Here is an 888-nt window from a genome sequence, read left to right on the forward strand (position 1 = left end):
CTGCCGCAGCTGTAGCAGCAGCAACTACTGCAAACAGCAGCAGCAGCAACTATCACCTCTCTGATTTTAGCGAAAAATCTAGGAGAAACGAGCTGCTGCTGTTGTTGGAGCAGCAGCAGCAGCAGCTGCTGCTGCTGCTGCTGCCTACATGCTCTGTCTCTTAACCTTTGCTGCACAGGCTAGTAAAGCGTCGACTGCGTGGGCGCAAGGCAGCAAAGGCTCCTTTTGCTGCTGCTGCTGCTGCTGCTGCAGTTGCTGCAGACACTGGGAGACTTGCTGCTGCTGCTGCTCGCAGGGAACATCACCTAAAGGAGCAGCACCTGCTGCAGCAAGAGCACGGGAAAGGGAAGAGACTCGAGAAGCTAGAAACCTGCTTTGCTGCTGCTGCTGCTGCTGCTGCTGCAGCAGCAAAAGCTCCCGCTGCTGCTGCTCCTCCTGCTGCCGCTGGTGCTCCTTTATATACTGCTGCTGCAGAAAGTCAAGCCCCTGCTGCTGCTGCTGCTGCTGCTCCTGCTGCTGCTGCTGCTGCTGCACTGCTGCTTCGGGCCTGCCACTGCCCACTACGGCTACAGGAAACCCTGAAACAAAAACCCTAAACCCTAAACCCTAAACCCTTAGCCCCAAACCCCGGATCAGGGGAGGAATTTTGCAGTTCCGCTTCTGAATCCCTAACAAGCCAAATACCTTCGAAAAAGTGGCCCTAAACCCTAAACCCTAAACCCTAAACCGTAAACCCCAAACCCTAAATCCTCGATTAAGAAACAAACGCACATAGCGGGTTTGCTGGGGGGAAAACTGAATAGCTGCTGTCATCTTCGACGCCATCATATGGCTGCTGCTGCTGCTGCTGCTGTTGCTGCTGCTGCTGCTGCTGCGGGTACCGGCGCT

General features: G+C 55.3%; 1 protein-coding gene across 1 annotated transcript in view; it reads right to left on the minus strand.

Annotated features, from left to right (window-relative positions):
* Positions 1-144: 144 nt before the first annotated feature.
* Positions 145-888, minus strand: part of ETH_00042205 (uncharacterized protein) — a gene marked incomplete at both ends in the record, with an annotated part of 1,006 nt that continues 262 nt past the window's right edge. Inside the window, 2 exons of the mRNA XM_013373952.1 lie at positions 145-578; positions 772-886. Of these exons, the coding sequence (XP_013229406.1) occupies positions 145-578; positions 772-886 (549 nt within the window). The remainder of the gene's footprint in view (positions 579-771; positions 887-888) is intronic.

Source organism: Eimeria tenella, genomic scaffold, assembly GCF_000499545.2.
Source record: "Eimeria tenella Houghton genomic scaffold, Eth_scaff1835, whole genome shotgun sequence".
Taxonomy (NCBI): domain Eukaryota; phylum Apicomplexa; class Conoidasida; order Eucoccidiorida; family Eimeriidae; genus Eimeria; species Eimeria tenella.